Source organism: Pocillopora verrucosa, chromosome 10 (genome assembly GCF_036669915.1).
Source record: "Pocillopora verrucosa isolate sample1 chromosome 10, ASM3666991v2, whole genome shotgun sequence".
In the NCBI taxonomy this organism is placed as follows: domain Eukaryota; kingdom Metazoa; phylum Cnidaria; class Anthozoa; order Scleractinia; family Pocilloporidae; genus Pocillopora; species Pocillopora verrucosa.
In genome coordinates this window covers 18,815,397-18,832,726 of record NC_089321.1, presented here as the reverse complement: position 1 = coordinate 18,832,726, position 17,330 = coordinate 18,815,397, and the positions used below count along the sequence as shown (strand labels likewise).

The 17,330-nt window shown below is 39.8% G+C and overlaps 1 protein-coding gene across 1 annotated transcript; it reads left to right on the top strand.

Moving 5' to 3' along the window:
* Nucleotides 1–11,003: 11,003 nt before the first annotated feature.
* On the top strand, nt 11,004–12,775 carry LOC136283750 (uncharacterized). Its single transcript, XM_066172941.1, has 3 exons — nt 11,004–11,013; nt 11,350–11,741; nt 12,515–12,775. Exons 1-3 carry the CDS (start codon nt 11,004–11,006, stop codon nt 12,773–12,775), a joined length of 663 nt encoding a protein of 220 aa, XP_066029038.1.
* Nucleotides 12,776–17,330: the final 4,555 nt, after the last annotated feature.

Here is a 17,330-nt window from a genome sequence, read left to right as displayed (position 1 = left end):
CATTGCATATTTGAAGTCAGCTATAACCTCTCTAACTCCCTTGTTGTCTTTCCATCTACTTGGCCTGTGTTTCTAGTGTCCTTTTGGGCACCACATGAAAAGCAAGACAAAAGACAGGAAGCAGAGCTTTTAGTGAAGAAAATTCTCTCCTTCCTTCAGCAGCTGAAAATTCCTAAAAATAGCCAGCTACGAGGGCTAGCTCCTTCCTGCTTACCAGTTGTTTTATGGTCTTTGGTAGCCACAGTCATTTGGTTCCCAGTCATTATGTATCCAGCTAGGACAATTCCTACCCAGTGACTTGCATAATTTCATACCCATACTAATAAAGTATTTTTCCATGCAGTTTCTTTAAAGCAAGATGAATACCATTTAATTGTCTGCTTTAAGTGAGTTTTGTTTATGTAGCACCCATTTTTGACATGCTACTACCAAATGTAAGGCCTGGAACCGAAAGTGGGATATACCAACTGAATGGAAAATGCTTTATCTAAAGGTTTGGACCAAAATACAAAGGTTATATTTGCACAAGTGAAGAAGAATCAAAGCAGTGGCTTTGATTTGTTATCTATTAACATAGAAGACGCTTGACCCTTGGAAACACAAGTCTCCTGGACTTCTGACTGGTGACTGGATTTTTTTGGATGAAATTAAGATACTTTAAAACTTTGACAAGAAAAATTGTTTTGGAGTTACATTTTGTAGTAATGTAAAACAATGGGAATATGAAAGCAATGAGTGCATCTACTGTACGAAGATCCTTGTTTCATTCAACAGAATCAAGCTTCAAAACATTGTAGTTTTGCTAGCAACTAACTTGCTAAAGACTGACATTTTGACTCCTTTTTCAGGTCATGCTTCAACTTATTAGCAGTTGAGAGACTTGATTAACCATGCAGTAATTCCAAAAATGAAGGAAATGAATTGATCTCTGAGTGTCACCTTTCTTCCTGCAAAACTCCCTATTTTTCAATTTCTCTTATGGACTGATGAATATATACTCTAGATGATTTCCTTTGAGCTACCCTCTGTTTCCATCTACATTTCTTTCTGTCTTGGTAACTGGCACCATGTCTGTTTCTGTAATTGCAACTGTAACTGCCACTGTCAATGTCTCTCTCTATCTCTGTCACCATCACCACCACTGTTTATGTCACTGTCATGGCCTTTGTCACAGTCCCTGTCATTATAAGTGTTTCTGTCTCCATCTATGTCCATGCATCTGTCAGTGTCTCTGTCACTTTCAATGTCACTCTCTACTTGTCACAGATGCTTTTCCTGTCAGTCTCTTTTTCTGTCACTGTCACTATTTTAACTGTTTTTGTTCCTGCCAGTGTCTCCATCTCTGTCACTTTTACTGTCACTGTCATTGTTTCTGTCACAGTTACCATCACTGTCACTCTGTTTCTGTCACTGTAATTGAATTATTATTTCCACATGCTGTCTCTGTTATTATCACTATCAATGTCTCTGTCTCACTTTCACTGTCACTGTCTCGTACTGTTACCATTCCCTTCTGTTTCAAAGTAAATGTAACTGGCTGTCACTTTCAACATCCTGGTGACTGCTAGTATCATTGTCCTTATATCACTGTCACTGTCTCTTTAATGTCTGTCTCTGCCAGTATCGGCTTGTCACTGTCACAATCCCTTTATACTCACAATCACCATCACTGTAATTGTAACTGCCTCTGTCACTGTCATTATACTAACACTGTAGCTGTCATAGTCCCTCTCACTGTCACTGTCTCTCTTACTGTCATTGTCACCACTGTCACTGATTGTGTTACTGTCCCTACCACTGTATCCATTACTGTAACTCCCATGGTCTCAATGCTAACTGTATGCTAACTCGCTGTAACTGTATCTTAGTTACTGTCTCTGTCACTGTTACTAACTGACTGAATCACTGACACTGTTGACATCGCTGATGTTCCTGTCACTTTCAGTGCCACTTACAATGTTATTGTGACTGCTAGTGTCCCAGTCACCCTCACTGTCACTGTCTCTTTCTCTGTCAGTGCCTCTGCCACTGTCACTGTTTGTCTCTGTTTCTATGGGCTACTGCCACAGACACTAACTGTTTCTCTTTTTGTCACTCTAACTCCCCTGTCACTCACACTGTCATTACATTGTCACTGTCATTGTCACTTTCGCTACCAATCTCCCTGTTCCTGTCTCTGTTAATTTCATTGTCTCTGTCAGTGTCCCTAACTCTCTCACTATCACTATATTTATCTCTATCTTTCTCTTTCTTGCAGTCGCTTTTAATGTCTTTCTTATTGTTACTGTCACTATCAATGTCATTTTTGTCCCTTCATCTTTCTCTGTCTTACATATGCTTTGACAAGCCCTGTGTTGCTGTCTCTATTAATGCAGTGGTTACTGTTTCTGTCATTATCTCTATTACTGTCCCTATCACTTTCTTTTTTTCCATCTCAGACACTGCTACAGTCACTTTTAATGTCTCTGTCACAGTAAATCTTACCAATTCTATCCCTGTGATTGTCTGCTACTGTTACTGTCATTTTCCTTTCCTGTCACTGTTTCTTTCACTATCACACACTGTCAATGTATTTTTATTTAGACTACATTTGTCTCCACAGGTTACTCTCATGGTAACTGTCAATTCATTAAGATTGTTTTGTCACCATACTGTCACTGTCACTGTCACTATCATTTTCACTTTCTCTCTCCCTGTCAATGTTACTTTCTTCAGCTCTGTTACTGTAAATGTGTCTAATTTTCATTCATTGGCAGTTCCATTATTTCTTTCTCTGTCACCATCACTGTCAATGTCCCAGTGTCACTCGGTGTCATTTTCCCTGTTGCTCTCTTTGCTAGTCTTTTCACTCTGTACTGTCAATGTCACTGTCTCTGTCAATATCAGTGTCACTGTTTCTATCTGTCACTTTTAACATCAATGTTAATATTGATGTCACAGAAGAATTAAGGTTCCTGTAGAAGATTTCTGTCCCTGTGTCTGTCTCTGTTTTTGTCACTATCGCTATCACTGTCTCTAGCACTGTCACTTACATTGCAACAATCTCTTTGGCACAGCTTCTTCATTGTTACTGTCTCTTCTTGTTACAGTCAATGTCACTGTTCCTAACACTTCACTGTCACTGCATTTGTGGCTGTCTATATTCCTGTCTATAACCCTTGTCTTTCTCGTTGTCCTTGTCATTACTGGTCTCATTTTAATTTCCTCCTTTGCTGTCTTTGTTACTGTTGCTGTCTTTGTCCCTGTAACTGTCTCTGTCCTCATGACTGTCTGTGTCCTTCTCTGTCACTGTCACTGTCACTGTCTCTGTCACTTTCAATGCAGCATTTTCTATCTTTGTTATGGTTGCTTCGTTGACACTGTCCCCACCACTTTCACTGTCAGTATCAGTGTCACTACTACTGTTACTTTCACTACTGCTTAAGTAGTGTTCATAATGGTGAAGATCACTTTCATATTCATTTCTTTATCCAAAGTTCAAATATATGATTTTCATACATTTACAGGCTTTGATTCGTCACTTCACAAGCTTATTACAAACCAACATACTGTAATGACCAGCTCCCAGTTGGCTTGTTTGCTCAGTTGGTAGAGCATTGCCGTAGTATAGCAGAGGTCATGGGTTCGAATTATGAGGTTTTTTCCGGCCTTATTTTCACTATTGCTTTCAATTTCGAAGATTGCTTTCATATTCATTTTAATTTCAGTGTCGTTGTTTCTCCCACAGACATTGTCATTGATACTGTATCTGTCCCTGTCACAGTTAATATTGCTGTCACTTTTGACACTTCTTCTGACAGCGTAGCTTTCTCTGTTCATGAGACTGACTGTCTCTGACTGACAGAACTAGAAAGGCGTTCAGTATCTTGGGATGTAACAGTAAAAGATCTTGAGCAAAGATTCAAAGCATTTTTTTGGCGGAACAGCCCACTTGCCAGAGGCAAGGGAAGAAGGGGGTTGTAAGAACACTCCTTTTTAGAAGGGTTGTTTTCGATGAGTGGATGGTTCTCTCGGGAGCTTACTTTCTTAATAATTCTACGGTCTTGGTTACTTAAAAGGTACTTAGAATAGATCTAACAAAACAAGTTTAGATTACTTTATTGGGGAGTCATATATTGGATCAAACTGACTGCTATACCAGTCAGTTTGCAAATTGAAAGGAAGAAAATCAGCAGCATACTGCTGATTTTCTTCCTTACAATTTGTTCCGTACATTCACATGGAATGTAAGACATCTTTTTCTCTTTGAACCATGTCAAAAACCGTTCGACTAGGCTTACAAAAGAACTGTATTTGTCGTCAACAGAAGAGATTATGGTAGAGTCGTCTGCATATTTGAAAAGGGGCCACAGTACCACTATAAAAGACGTCTAAATCATTGAAAAATATGTGGACCACTTACACTTCCTTGACTGGTTTCCTTATTGACAGCCTTCCAATCACAAAAATAGATGTTACAGGAAATGCGCGGTTGTCTTGGATGCAAGAAGTCGTGGTACTAATAAAAAATGTAGGGGTTCAGCTGTAGCTGAGCTTAGCTGCTTCAGTCTAGCAGATAACATACTACGATTCACAGAATCGAACGCTTTGCTGAAAGCCATTGTAAATGGGCGAATTGTCAAGGTACTTATATACATGGTGTTAAATAGACAACAAGGCATTTGAGCAGATATCTTCTCGCCTGTAAGGAAACTTAGGGTGGGACTTGGGTTCGTCTCTATGGCCAGAACTATTGTCATTATACATCTACTCACTGAGACATGCGCGGAAATCTCATGTCATAATTTTTTCAAAAAATTATGACATATTAACCCGTCAATCTTCAGTATCAGAACACATTTAATCGTTCGACAGGATCAGCATCAATCTTGTATCTTCTTGCAAGGAAGTCGTGGTGTGCCTTAATCTGCTCTTCTGTCATAACAGTGCGATCATAAATGAGGTCGCATTAATAGGTCACGCTTTCAAGCTGACGGTTGACGATGTTGAGCAGGGCATCTGAGAGGAAAAAGATGTGGCCTATAACATTCCCCGGACCCCACGCCTTCCTGTTGATTGCAAGCTAAATTCCTTCTTTCGTATTTACCAATCTCAATCCACTCCCATGAAGGTCACTGTCTCTCATACTCCTGAGATCGATGAAGAAAGTGAATCTGTTTCTACCATAAACGTCTGCTGTATTCATCGCGCCCTTTTCCTTTTTCAAATCTTCTGAAGACTTCTTCCCACATATCTTTTGTCTCCATTCCTTGACTGTGAACCTTATTTGAGATTCCATTGACAATCGCCTTCTTTTAATGGTTTTTTTCAAATCAAAGAATTCCTTCGGGAGGCAACTCAGTTCCAGGAGGAACATTATGACGCTCCTTTCTGACGAAACCACGCTTTGGTCCATCTTTCAGATGGTAGAGAACAGGCTCGCCTTTATTCACAAGTGACTTTTCGATATTGAAGACCTTCAGAGACCAGATTGGATCTGTGGCTCGCCTCTGACCACCTTCCAGCTCACCAGTGGCAAAGAAATATCGCACATTATTTGAGGAGTCGTGTCTCTTTTCCTTCAGGCAAACACGCCTTTATTAAATTGTTTAACTCTCTGCGTCAACCGACGTTGCTTGCTTGCCAATCGATATTTTCACTTCCACCAGTCAAAGTCAACACGACTTCTGGAAGCCTCTTCACCCGTTCCGTCCCGTTCAGTTTCTTCACCAATACTATTCTTTTCCTTATCCTTTACCTTCTTTGTTGATGAAAGAGCCAACAATGCCATCTTTGTTAAAAGTGATAAAATTCTTCCTCATTATTTGGAATACATTTGATGTTTCCTTTGCTTTTGCCGCTACACGACCAGACGGAAGGGTTACCGAAATTCTTAACGAATAGATGAGAGTCATAACCAGCCAAGTTGTGAAAGATGACAGGAGTGAACTTCACGATACTTCCCTGTGAAATGGCTGTGGTCCCTAAATTTGTCATTGTCATCGTCAAATAAACGCTTACAGATCCAGCAGTATGTAGCATCGTTGAACTCATGCTTATCTTCATCCTTGAAGATCATCTCCTTGCTAAAGTCGAATTTGTCATAAACCTTCTTGATCTCAACGAAGATCTGACCAACATCTTCATCCCTGTTGTTTGCTCTGTAGATGATTGGCTCTTGAGAATAACGCTTATCATCGAAGCAAACCGATGTGAAAGCAGAACCTACGTGGTTTTTGCTTTTGATACTACTTAGTGAAGCTCTTATCACTACTGAGCTCGCATGTGTCAATCGGGTCTGTTAATGATTCAAATTCAACATAAATTACGAATGGAACTCTCATAAAACGATTGTAATTCTTGAATTTGATATACGTTATTATTCCTTTACCATTTACTTCCGGCATCACGATCAGACGTATTGCAACATTGTTTGAGCAGTATAGATCGTGGATTGCTAATTTTTCTTTATTTGGAAAGTGACTCAAACATCTTTGAGCAGTATAGATCATGAATTGCTAATTTTTTTCGATTTGGAAAGTGACTCAAACATCTTCGGCAGAAGAACAATGAACCATCGTGCTTTCTGACTTGCTTCGAGAGTAACCTGCTAATGTTTTTGATCAAGCAGTAATGCTGATTACCTTCTTCTTCTATTAAACGAAGATCAATAATCAGTTTTCCTTCCTCTTCTCTGATATTCTTCACACTGATCCTGAGAAGATGGACTTTTGCGCCATCAAGACCAAACACATTCTGAAATCCTCTCAGGGTTTGACTTGAGACGGTTAAGTGCTCATGCTATACACCACTTGAAGCATTAATTATCTTTGTTCTTGATATTTATTGCTGCTTTCTTCTTTTGAATATATTCTGGGAGTTTGATGTAAGAGCTGCCGTTCAACGGTCTGAATTCCGCAAGATAGATGTCGAGAGATATCACTCTTTGAAATCTGCAGTTGCTTCTTCTTTTATTAAAATTCTGAATTCTTGCGTCAAATGTTTGCATGACAACATCGAATACGTGTGATTCATCTGTTCACCTGAGATTTTCGATTACTTCGTAGTGGAAAAATGCATCCTGTAGCTGGACTGAACCATCTTCATTATATCTCACCACCTCACACGAGAGTACCATCCTAACCTTCATTTGACAATTTAAACGGATTATATCGCTATTCTCAACAGTGACGAAAATTCGTATGGCTGCGGTATCATTCCTGGGTGTTATTTTTCGTAACACAGGATTAGGCAAGGAATAATTTACCTTTTCAAACTTGCTCTCAACAATGTCAAAGCAACCAAGAACGCTTGAGGGTTCCCCATTTTTCATCCTTGTCCAAAAGATCATTGTGGACCAGGTAAGTGTTGAATGAAGTAAATCGGCTGATTAGACTCTTCTCGGCAAATGTTGATCAATCCCGAGGTTAACTTTCTTTTTGTAGAGATTAAGGATTAACATTCCTTCTTTTGAATGATTCATTGTGACTTTAAATCCTCTATCTTCACTTAATATTTTCCCAATGCTCTCGCGAGGCTCTCAAGAGTGCATTGAAGGAATCGTTTCAACACTTGCGTTGCCTTGTCTATCGAGGATAGATATTTCTCCTTTTTCCCTCAAATAATACCATGAATTATGGAGAGAACAAGTCAAAAGTCTGATATAGTCTGATTTATCGAGAGGTTCTCTGAAGCGAGCCGTGTGATCATTGGAATCTGCCGGCAATCATTGTCAAAACAACCATTTTTATTATAAAAGCAACACAAATGTATGCGTGGCTGAGATCAGATGAGGCGATCAAAATTGCAGATAAAGCAAAAATAAAAGCCTGGAATTATCTCGAAGTACGATATCCAAATACAGACCTGAGAAAGCTCGTGCGCAAGTGTCGTTCGATGATAAAAGACAGGCAGCAGCTAAAGAATACTTAAATCGATTCGACGGAGTTCAGACGAGCGTCTCGAGGTCAGATGGAAGATATTGGGATGATGACATGAAGAAGGCTCTTGGAACTGGAGGTTTTCCCCTTGAAATCACTCTAAATCGAATTGGAAAGAAGGAAGTGCCGGCTGTTCTATTTAATGAGAATGCTGTCTGCCGCTTCAACGAGGAGATTGAGATCTTTGTTACCCCAAATCAGTGCTTCAATGCAAAATTTAGAGGAATATTCATCGAGATGAAAGCTCAGCACAGCTCAGGCGTAGAATCAAAGGATGGCTCGCGGGGCCGAATATCGCAGTATGGTGCGCAACGACAGGCTGTGGAATATCTCGATAAGTTCTCGATAAGGTTCCAGAACAGATAGAGTCGTTTCTAATGTTTCACATCTACTTCACGGTCAGAAGGATTCTTTCTGAGATGGGTGGAATTCAGAGTGAATCGGCTCTTCCAGGTGACTCAACTTTTAGCCAGATAAATAATAGCTGACACGCCATCGTGCAAACGAATATGTGCTGAATTTGGAATTTTATCAGACGCGAACTTCTGCTTCAAAGGAGTTGATAATCACGGTGTCTGATCTGTTTTCATTCATGTGACAGATATTGATCCTTGAGCAACTTCAGACACATATCCGAGTTATAACAAGCTCGGTGATGGGGGCGGAGAAGCCCTCAAAGGCAATCTGATCTACTTCATAAGGAATGATAATGCGAAAGCTGAGAGGCAATTCGACCTCTTCTTGGCAGACAAGTCAGAAGGTCTAAGGCAAGCTGGGATGGCGAGACTGAATCAGTCGATTGAGGTATTCGTTTATTGCACTCTCGGTGCACAAGTCAATGTCAGATCATCAATCTTAAGTTCATCAGGAAGCGCAAAAGAAGCTCAACGTGAGTTCCTTGTATTGGTTGAGGATGTGATCAGAGAGCCAGAGAAGAGTGTTCAGAGATTTCAGCTCGCCATTGATGAGGCAGAAGTCAGGCTTGATCTTGCAGTCTCACTAGGCACTTGACTTATGCCCTCAAATCTTCCTCTTAACACTCAGAGTACGGTTGGGTTTACTAGAGAGTTTAAGATACCTGGACGGCTGACCTCGAGGACGTTAAAATTGAGCGCGAGGGACGGGGTCGATGACGACTACCTTGGCGGGAAACTTTTCACGTTAAGGAGCAGATTTCAAGCTGAGGACGACAACGTTTTGTTCATCATAGCATCTTTAAGAAAGACTCGTGAAATGATTGTTATTGCTTACGCGGAAGGGCTATTGACGGATGAAGAGTTTAGAGTTTCGAGCTCCGAAGTGGGTTCCACGTCAATCCCCGACGAATTTTCCTCCTCTCGAATTTTACGCTTAAACTTTTCCTTGATCAATTTGAATCGCTCTCTAACAGATCGCTTGTTTACACGGAATTTGGCGGTCTCACAGGTATTAAGGTGATTCGAAATTTCTTCCCAAATTTTGCCTCTTTCGACCGTTCTTTCTTTGAATTTGTATGGCTGACAGACGAGTATTTCCCGGCAGAGAAGGAGATCGTGCTCTTCCTTCCATTCCATGCTCGCTAATCCTGTAAATAAAGAGAAGGCAGATAAACAATTTCTCTGATTTCTCGCTCCTAACTGACCAAGGGAAAAGCATTTGGACCGTGTAGATTAAAGTTTAATACAAGATAAGACATCTTTCACTCAGAGGATAAGCGGGTTCAAGTGCTAGGGACTTTTTTTTAGTAAAGCAAGAAAATTTAACGCACGTGTTCAGTCGAAATGCTCCACCGTGGCTGTGCACAGTGCACATCACTTTTACAATTTTAACCAGCTTGTCAGTGGTTTTATTGCCCAAAACAAAAAAGTGACAAACAATGTTCACCTAATGAAGTTCGAAAATCTAAAAACATGCGGAAGTTTATGGGGAAATAATAGTAACAGTACTCACGTTGACTGGTGGACGGCAAAACACCACTTCTCACGTCCTCGACACAAACAGGACTGCAATCCGCGTGGACCAGGCATGCGCATTGTGGTCTACACGCGAAATTTACTTCCGGTCAGCCGTCCTCGAGGTCAGCCGTCCAGGTATCTTAAACTCTCTAATAACAGCCTGAGGACGGCAAGTTCTGACATGAAGCTGGAAAACAACAAGTCAGTGAATTTGGAGATTGAATCAGTCGGAGTAAGGCACATGAATGGGGGCTCATCAAAGATCAACAGATCGAGATCCGAGGGATGGAGGCCTTTAGCCGGGCCCCAAAAGCCATGTTTTTCGATCGAGAAAGCTGATCACTGATCCAGAAGTCTTGAAAATGAAGCCGACCATTAAACCGATGAGACGTAGCATAATTCCTGCGATCTTACTTCCAAGAGTCTTGAGCCCATCTCCAACACTTTTGGCAACAGACTTCAGGCTTCTTGTCAATGTGCTCAAAATCACTCCAATCGTAGTTCCGACTGCGACTAAGTACAACAGCTGAGACTGTGAAACCGTATATCTTGAAAATGTTTCTCACTCTCTTTCTCTCTCAGTGAAGTGCCTTCCTCAAGTTCTCTTTTATTCTTAAGTGCATCAATCCGCTCTTGATTTTCAGTTATCTTTCTCCTGCTCTTTATCTTATAGCTTGGTCTTCACTTTCATCATTGGCAATTCCCCGATACTCCTGAATAGACTTCTGCAGCTCATCAATTTCAATCAATCAAAACCTCTTGCTGTGGGCCAAGTGAGGTGTTTATTTGTTTTGGGAGTGATGTATTTAACCTTTGCTTATTCAGACTTTTTTCTTCAGTAAACAAGGGATATGTCTTCTTGCCTTAGCCAAACATCTTTGCTTGCAACCGAAGTGATGACTCGCGAATAAGAAGTATCACCTTCAATGAAATATGTTTCAGCAGTTTCCGATGCTTTCTCTTGTCCCCTGTTCATTGTCGTCATTGGAATGTCTTCACCTGATAGCCCTGGATTTGAATTAAAGTCTGGTTTAAAAGGTGTTGTTGTATTTCCTACATCTTCATTATCATCATTATCATCGTCATCGTGTTCAAAAAGAGGATCAGTATCTCCAAAATCAGCCATTTTAAATGAAAGATCTATTTTGAAATGGAAGTCAGTGAAAAAAATCAAACCAAATTTTGAAAAAAAGACGTCAAACACCCTCAAGGCTGACTGCTTAGTTCACAGAGTAACATTTAACCCTAATAGGGCATCTCCAGGTGAAGTCCCTAGAGTCCCAGTTCCAAAGCTTGATGACGGAGCTGTCCTTGTGCTAGGATCTCTTTATCTCATCTTTGACTTGGCAGTTAGTGGTCACGCAAACAATTATATCGAAATTGTGTAGGACACTGATGGTTAAGATTTATTCAAGCTCTATGAGGACCTCTTCTTGACTGAGAATGAAAGGGCGAGCATGTTCAGAGAAGGTATTCAATCTGAAAATCTTTCTGAGATGGAATTCTGGAGATAATAAGACAAGGAGTTGACAAGGAGAATAAGCTCAATGACGTCTATGGGAACAAATATCGGATTCTACTGGATCATGAGATTCTGAAGGATCATGGGGTCTTCTTTCTAAGAGCTCTTTCTGATGAGCTTCTTTACAAGTTCAGGATTGCACCTGTCAGCAATGATGTGATAGGATCTGACGAGACACAGCTCGCCTATGAGTTGACTAACATCCAGCCTGAGTATGAACTCATTCACAGTCAAGAACTCGCTGATGAGGTCTTGTCTAACTACAATAATGGAAAGAGATTCATGTACGAGTACGTCTGTGACGCTTGCGACGAAAGAGGAAACTTCGAGGGGTGTCGCTATGCGTGTTTTCTAAGTGTCACTGATGTAGGGACTATTTTACCGGTCGTAATGAAACCACGAAAACCAAGATGACTATCAACGGTGTTTATTTAGATCACGGTCACGATCACGATCGTAAACTGAAATTGCAATAATATTATAACGAAAGCATGAATGAAACGCTTTACGTGCCTATGTCGATAACGCGATTAAAATAACAACAATTAACGTGAATTAACATAAACAAATCATAAAAGGCTAAATTAAAACTACTTGAGAATCAAAGATCGGCTACACAATGACCATTCGCGGCTGATTGACAGCCCAAAGACTAAAATGTGGGCGTTACTTTGCGAGCGTCTAGTTATTTCAAAATACTCCTTCGATTTCAAGATAATTAGTTGTACTGTTGTACAACACAGTACATATGTGCGCTATCGCCCAAGGTAAAAAACTAAACTTAAACATATTGAATTAAAACTAACAAAAATCACTTACATATCGGCCCCGCTTGTGCCAAAGGTTTGGAACGAAAGACGAAGTTATTGCTGTTCAAGGTGAAATCTTGCGAAACTCTGGCTTACAGGGAGGCTAATTTAGTTTATATATGCGCGTGGTGACGCTAAAAGATCCGATTTCAAACCAATAGGGAAAAAGATAAACATTGTAACTAAGATCGTAACTAGGCACGCAAATTAAAGTAATTGACAATTGATCTAATCAACAAAAAAGGCTGTTCTTTGTTCGATATCCTTAACAACGTCACTCATCTCAATACAATCTCAGTAGATAACGGAACACACACGTTCATCAATGAGAGCATCAATGTTCCAGGGAGGTTAATGAAGGGAATTTTTCTTCTTTTTCACGAGCCATATGCCGCCGGTGCGAGAGACAGTGAGATGACATTTAATCCCGTCATCACTGAAACGAAGGTGATTGCCAATGGAATCCCAAATAAGGTTTACAGTCAAGGAATGGAGACAAGAGATATTTGGGAAGGGGTCTTCAAGATTATGAGAGACAATGATCTTCATGGAAGTGGATTGACATTGGTGAATACGAAAAAAGGAGTTTAGCTCGCAATTAACAGGAAGGCATGGGGTTCAGGGAATGTTATATGCCACATCTTCATCCTCTCAGATTCTCAGCTGAAGATCGTCAAGTAGTGAGCTTGAAAGCGTTACCTATTAATGAGATAACTTCTCGTTTATGATCGCATTGTTTTGACAGAAGAGCAAATCGAGGCATACCACGACTTCTTTGCGAGAAAATACAAGATTGATGCTGATCCTGTCGAATGATTAAATTCGCGATGATACTGAAGATTGACAATTTAATACATCATTGTTTTTCAAAAAATTATGATTATTAAGAAATTTCCGCGCTTGTCTCAGTGAGTAGATGTATAATGACAATAGTTCTGACTCAATACAAAACCAAGGATAAAAAGTGTTTTGGGTAAAGCTAGATGCTTTGAGGTGAGGGTACCCCAACGATCATTGCTGGCACTGGAGAAGAAGGAGACGAGATTGGGTCTGGTCGCAACGCGGATTTTGGCAAGCCCATCTGTTGCTGTACCGAAGACAACAACATATTCGTGACGGATGCTTAAATTGGCTCCGCTTAAATAGTACTCAGTAAAGTTCATAGAGAACTTTGGAAAATTATATGGTGCCTTTTGTGCACACTTAAAACAAACCGGATAAAGGCACAGTATCGGGGAAGCCCACCACATGGTAAACAATGTTTTTCCTATAGCAAATCGACCGTCAGCTAGCAACTCAGATGCTGTAACCAAAGGGCCCGAGAGTACCGTAGCAACTGAAACAGTCATTCTGTACAATTGGTGGAGAAAGGGCTACACAATCTGAGTAAATACTTAACAGAGGTCAAATCCAAGTTTAGCATCGATTCTCAAGTCTGCTCAACCTTCCAAGTTTAGTTGCATCATGCGAAATGCTACTTAAACATCCTTCGCGTTCAGTTCTCGTCTAAACGAGAGACTTTGGGAACACCGCTCACAAATCGCTCAAATGCACATCAGAATAGGATGCATATAACTTCACCCATCGATCCTCGTGTTATCCAGTGTCGGAAAATCTAATCTGTCTAAGAGAAATTCCAAAAATTTTACCGTAACCTACTAAGAAAATGGGTAAAGACAATGAAGTCACCACGGGAAAATGGTTATTAGAGCATAGGAAGGCAATTCAACAGCGAATAGTACGTCAGTGCACCACTAAACACAATGTGGGAACCCCTCCCCAAAATGTGTACGAGAAAGAACTCCCGATTAAAGAGAAAGAGACATTGAACCATTAGAAGTCGGAAAATGTCTTTGACTCTGATCAGCAGACAAGGGATTTAGGTCAAGAGGAAGACGAAGATCTGAAGAGTAAACCCAGCGGACCTAAAGGGCTAAACAAAGTCTATCGCAACGCTATCATGTAAAAAAGGAATATTTAACTACTAACTATTCAAAGTTGCGGATGCAGACTTAAGTTTGAAACAGTAGTTAGCTCTTAAGGGTGGAAAATCATGTGCGAACTTAAAAAATGCTGAGAGGTCTAAAGCATTAGTCTTTTTATTGTCTTATAGCACTCTGTGAGCGAAGAGAACAATCTTCTTGTATGCAGCGTTTGCTATTTAAGGAACTTTAGACGTTCTTCGTAGGACATGTCCTGCCCAATATTATAAAGCACACATTTAGATGCTCTGCGTTGTACTTTCTCTAAGACTTTTAAGATTTTTTTGAGGTGTCGACACCAAACTGGAGAACAATTCTCTAGTATTGGACGTAGTAGATTCTTATAAAGTTTCGAAATCAACTCAGAATTACTGGGACCTACTGTTCGTGATATAAATCCGCGCAAGCTATTTTCCCTATTGGCGTATTTGTTGGCTTGTAAGCGCTATGAAAGGTTTAGAGTAATGTGAATCCCAAGATCCTTGACTTCAGATACAGTTTCCAAGTGGTTGCCGCATAGATTATTTTGAGGACTTTTGTAGACACCAAAGAAAATGGAGGTCTATAATGAATAATCCCCCCGTAAAATAACTCGATGGTATCGACTTGTTAAGAAGTATTTTAGCCAAGATAAGTGTGGTCCTCGGATATCATGAGCGTGTATCTTTGACGAGAGCCCAATCGTGAAGCGAAGATAATTGTTGGGACAAGACTTCCTTTCCCAAGAGCCAAATTGCTCAGGAATAAAGACCTTATTAGTTATCAAATACAAATCAGCGAAGTGACACACCTCAAATAACTTGCAGATAAAATGAAATCAGATAAACCAAAACCGGGCCATTGTTGAATTGTAGAAAATCACAACGAAAAGGAACAACTAATTTTTGATAGAAGGAGGAAACGAAGGTAGTGATGATCATATCATTGCATGAGATAATAAGAACAGAAAAATCTTCTCAATGCTATTTAGATCATGAACTAGAATAACACAACTGTATTATGAATATGTTTAAAATTTTTCTAACAGACAATTAGTTTGTCTGTAAACACATCTGCTACACAGAAGTATTTTTTTTGCCCTTCATTTATACATGTGTCTCACTTTAACAGCCCTAATAGGGATGATGGAATAGAAATTCTAAAGGCATGAATACCCACGATCACAAAACAAAACAACAGGAGGGTAAGAGCTGTATACTAACCAACCACTGAGTGAACACAGGACCAACACGACGTACTGAGCTAATCAGAGCATTGGAAGACTGATATATCATAGTGGTGCATCATACTTCACAGGATGAAGCGTTCCAGTCACACAATAGCTGTGTTCTTTCGCGATACTTGATCATTTAAGTTAAGGTCAAATTGGGACTTTTCCCTTTTTACATTCACTCAGTGCGAAATTCTGTCCAAGGTACTCGTGTTTAAGAAAGACCGAACCCTTGTACTTTACGATTAGCTCTGAGTCAACGAGTAATCATAACTGTCTGACTTGCTTACCATGTGTGCGTGTGTATGTCTGTGGGAAATTTTTGTCTTGCTTTAGTGACCTTAGCAATGTTACTACATATTTATTACGAGTTAGTGCAAGTATCTTAGCAGCAGTGAATCTATGGGTTATGAATAACTTTGAGAGTCTGTCCACGAGAGGACCAGGCAGGCGTGACACATGCCATCTCACCGATTTCTCTCAAACTTTCACAGATGATTAAGGTCATAAAGTTATTCAAGAGTCCAAAGTAGTTTGGGCTCCCGGTTAATCCCTGGGGTACAAGGGCTTTCACATCAAATCCCAGGGATAAAACCCCGAAATTAGCCCTAACTTTTGTACTTCCAAAAAAGATCTCTCACACTAATAGAATGCGGTGGATTTTAATCTTATTTTATCCGACAATTTCTTGAACCTTAAGCAATGGAAGGTTCGAAGTTGGATTGATTTGAAGTTATTCTCGCCAGTTGAGAGCATTTCATAATTAACCATGTCACGCGACAATTTTAAGAGACCGAAAATTAGGCTTTTTTAATTGCAAATATCTCCAATGGGCAACGTTACATGTCGATCAACATGTGATCTCAGTAAAACCCAATAATAGTGCTATGTTTCTGATGAAAAAAATTTTTGGCCTCTGTGAAATATTCGTGATCACATTCCTCCGAAGTGCGTGACAGGCAAAGTTAATTTAAGCACTTTGTGACCACAAGCTGCTGGTTAATGAGCTTTTTTAATTGCAAATATCTCCAATGGGCAACGTTACATGTCGATCAACATATGATCACAGTAAAACCCAATCATAGTGCTATGTTTCTGACGAAAAAAATTTTTGGCCTCTGTGAAATATTCGTGATCACATTCCTCCGAAGTGCGTGACAGGCAAAGTTGATTTAGCACTTTGTGACCACAAGCTGCTGGTTAATGAGCCGAATCAAATTGTGTAATGGTATATGTGATGCCAAATGTTTTGTTTTTCGGCTCTAAAAATATTAAAAGATGTTTAGTTGCATAGCTAAGGCGTTGAACTAATTGTACTAATTCGTAGATATTGACACAATTCACTGAGAGTTACTAGTAAATCTAATAACACCGATTCGTGTTTATATACTGAAAGTCAACAGCTGAAAGGAAAGTATGCCGAATATTTTTTGCACCATTTTTTCCTTTCATACTTCTTAAATTTATTTTCAAACATGGAGCGCGCTTAAAGTAATTTCTTTACAGCAGAAAAAACAGCCGTCATGTAAATTTAGGTGTGTGGCGTGACACGTGTTTCTGTTACATGTACTTCAATGCATGAATTCAGAAATAAAACTCACTGAGCTCGAAAAAATAAAAGTCTCTCTTTGACAGGCAATCCATATTCGACTTAAGGTCAAGTTATTTTCGTTTACTGTACTAAAATCTAATTGCATGAGTATTTTTCTGAAATCAGGTTAATCTAAACACCATCGCCATGAAAAGTAAACAAAGATGAAAGAAAGCACGTAGTCAGTTTCCTTGCCACTTTTTGCTTGTATTCATCATAATTTTCTCTATTTCTATTCTACTATGATGTGGCAACTAGAGTGATTTTACTAGACCCGTGAAACTGTAGTAACTGCACTATTAGTTAGTATGACGCCCTACTTCTATTGTTTTCTTTTATTTAGTTTTGACTACTACGCACTTA